General features: G+C 38.7%; 1 protein-coding gene across 1 annotated transcript; it reads left to right on the top strand.

The window, feature by feature from the left end:
• Positions 1 to 200: 200 nt before the first annotated feature.
• Positions 201 to 2,457, top strand: LOC117575030 (uncharacterized). The gene is made up of 2 exons (XM_034259109.2): positions 201 to 295; positions 1,355 to 2,457. Exons 1-2 carry the CDS (start codon positions 281 to 283, stop codon positions 2,057 to 2,059), a joined length of 720 nt encoding a protein of 239 aa, XP_034115000.1. The 5' UTR covers positions 201 to 280; the 3' UTR covers positions 2,060 to 2,457.
• The last annotated feature ends 380 nt before the right edge of the window (positions 2,458 to 2,837 follow it).

The raw sequence follows: 2,837 nt of genomic DNA, 5'->3' as shown, positions 1-2,837 counted from the left end.
CTGACCAGCAGATCCAACAGCATCATCATCAGCATCAGCTCGTGCTCGAAGCAAACCGAAATCATTATGGGCAGCAACATCGGAAACCCGTTGCCAAGCGTAGCCTAATCCGGTTATTAAACTTTACACTCGTCGTCTGCGTAAATTCTCGCTCTTTAAATGTGCTTCACTTTTTAGTTTTCGAACCGGCGACTATAAAAACGAGGCGCATGCGCAGCGCATCTTTTAGTCAACTGGAATTCCCCAACGCGACAACTCGAAACAAACATATCAAGCAAACATGTCGAATCGAAATGTGAGTGATAAAATCATAAATTTCAAAATGCTGCATCTGAGAAAATTGCAATCAAACATTTGACTTTGAAGTTCGCAAAATTATCAACGTGATTTTGAATATGTGACTGAGTGACAAAACCCCTGGCAAAGGGTGTTACGTGTGGCTTTTAAGCATAACTAGTTAGTCCGTATGTCAAGCGACTATACGTTTGGAATAATATTAATAAATTTATATATGTTTTTTGCATTAGTATTTGCATAACAAACTGGAAAAATATCGTAATTTTTTTCAACATATCAGAAATGCAGGAAGGCAAAACGTATCATCGAAATGGCAAATGCTTTATCATATATCAAATAAGTTTTTAAACATCAATTTATTTGAAATATGATCCCTACTGGCATATAATCATTTTCTATCCGAAACTAAATAAATATAAAAAATTCCATTTGCGAAACCCGTTAAAGAAAATATAAAACGAGAACCAGATGGTTAGGCAGAACGAAATTTGCATTTAAGTTTAGCTAATACGTTGAGTTTGTTCATAAATATAAACAAAACGCAAACAAAAATTTATAGTGCCTACACTCCATTTGTGTCACTTGGTGTTATAATTTATTAAGGCGCTTTAATTAATTTGTAAAAACCATTAAGAATGCCACTTGGCCTCCAAATAGCTAGCATGATTTTCCAGTATTTATGTTCTAGGGGGAATGTCGCTCATAGCAATCGATTAGCATACAATGCAAGGTTACTACTCAACGGCTTGTCCCCTTCACGCAGCGATCTTGAAATTTCTGCCCACAGCTCAGAGTTGGACACATGCCGAAAGACATGATAAGTGTTTAGGCTAAGAGCATAACCAAATGAGCTGCCATAAAAATCAGTCCAAAACTAGACGACGCACAAAACTGCATAATTTTGTGAACTAAGCGAAGAGCCAATTAGATTATGCATACAAAACATCATCTCTTCACTCTAAAAGACCATCATTCATTTTTCGTTTTGTTGTTTTGTTTTCGGTTTTGTTTAGACACAAGAGAGACAAGCTAACATCGTTTCCCAACTATTTCACAGTTATTAATCGCAGTTGCCGCCGTCGCCGCACTGATTTGCCTCTGCACGGCCGATGTGTCCCACATAAATCATAAGCCGCCTCAGGACGTATTGGTGCCATTCAATGATTTATTGCCGCCGCCACTGGAGGAGCCCTCCACTACGGAAGCAACAACAGCAGCAGCAGCAGCCTCGACAACAACGCCAGCAACAAAGCCTACGAAAAAATCATACTATCAGCAGCTGGCCAAGAGCAAGGATGCCCACCACTACCACATCGAGGAGAAAGCTAGCGCGAAGAGTCAGCCAGCGATACAGTTAGCTTTGGATTTACTGCCACCCTTCGCCGAAGCACCAGAGCAGCCACAAATTGAAGATGTTCACACCACAACACATCAGCCACTTGTTAGCAGCCGGCCAACACCAACCGCAACCACTAAGAAGAGTGTACCGCTTGTTGCAAAGCCGCAGCCTATCCCACAGCGTCAGTTCGTGCCACAGCCGCAGCCGCAGCAACAGCCACATCCACAGCAGTTGCATGCACGTGTTTCACGACCCAATAGCATTGCCCACTCAGCTGCTGCTTCCTCGATAGTCCCAGTGAAGTCGAGTATCTCGTCCGATCTCATCACGCAATATCTCACAAACTTTCAGTTCACAACGCGGCGACCTTCTCGCGGTGCTTTGCCAACGCTGACGCCGTTTCCCAATCATATTAAAAAATAGGAAATTTATCTAAATTATTTTTTATAAAAGCCAACAATAAAATAAATTAAATTAAAACATCACATCACAATGTTGAGAGAAATCTCTGCAATTTAAATTCAAATGGCAGATTCAATTTATTCTTGCAAAATCAGAAGCTAAATTATATGGCTTCATGTATAACAAATGAGTTAACATGCAGATAATTAGTTAAAAAATATTGCTGAGTGATTTATTTTTGTCCCAAGGTTTGTGTTTGAACATGAAAATGAAGACATCATGACCCACCAAGATTGTGAGCCCCAACTAAATACTAAATCTGTGGATCTTTGTAGACTACGACAGCAACTTGAAACACAAGCTGAAGTTGTTGAAAGTGAAATATGACTGAAAGGGAGAAATATAAGAGCCAATAAGAGCAATGTATGATGAAACATTTAATGAAATTAATCCATATTAGTTCCTTAATAAAATTCATCAACATATAGTTTGAGTCTTTTTCTATATATTCTATATAATTATTGTACTGAGTAATGAATGTATTTTGATTATTGTGGAAGGGTATTGGACAATAGGAAATGTCTGTAACAGGTAAAAGGTGTTATCTCCGACCGTATAAAGTATATATATTGTTGATCAGCGTCAACAACCGAGGCGATGTAGCGATGTCCGTCCGTCCGTATAAACAATTTGTATATCTAAACAAGCGAGCGTAATAATAACTTCAGTATTAAAGATTTCTGAAAATATGGATAAACGGCTACTACAATTGGGTATATATTTTGTTTTCATTTTGGTA

This window comes from Drosophila albomicans, chromosome 2R, assembly GCF_009650485.2.
Source record: "Drosophila albomicans strain 15112-1751.03 chromosome 2R, ASM965048v2, whole genome shotgun sequence".
Taxonomy (NCBI): Eukaryota; Metazoa; Arthropoda; class Insecta; order Diptera; family Drosophilidae; genus Drosophila; species Drosophila albomicans.
Note: the sequence above shows the minus strand (reverse complement) of the source record. Positions and strands in the feature narration are given on the sequence as shown.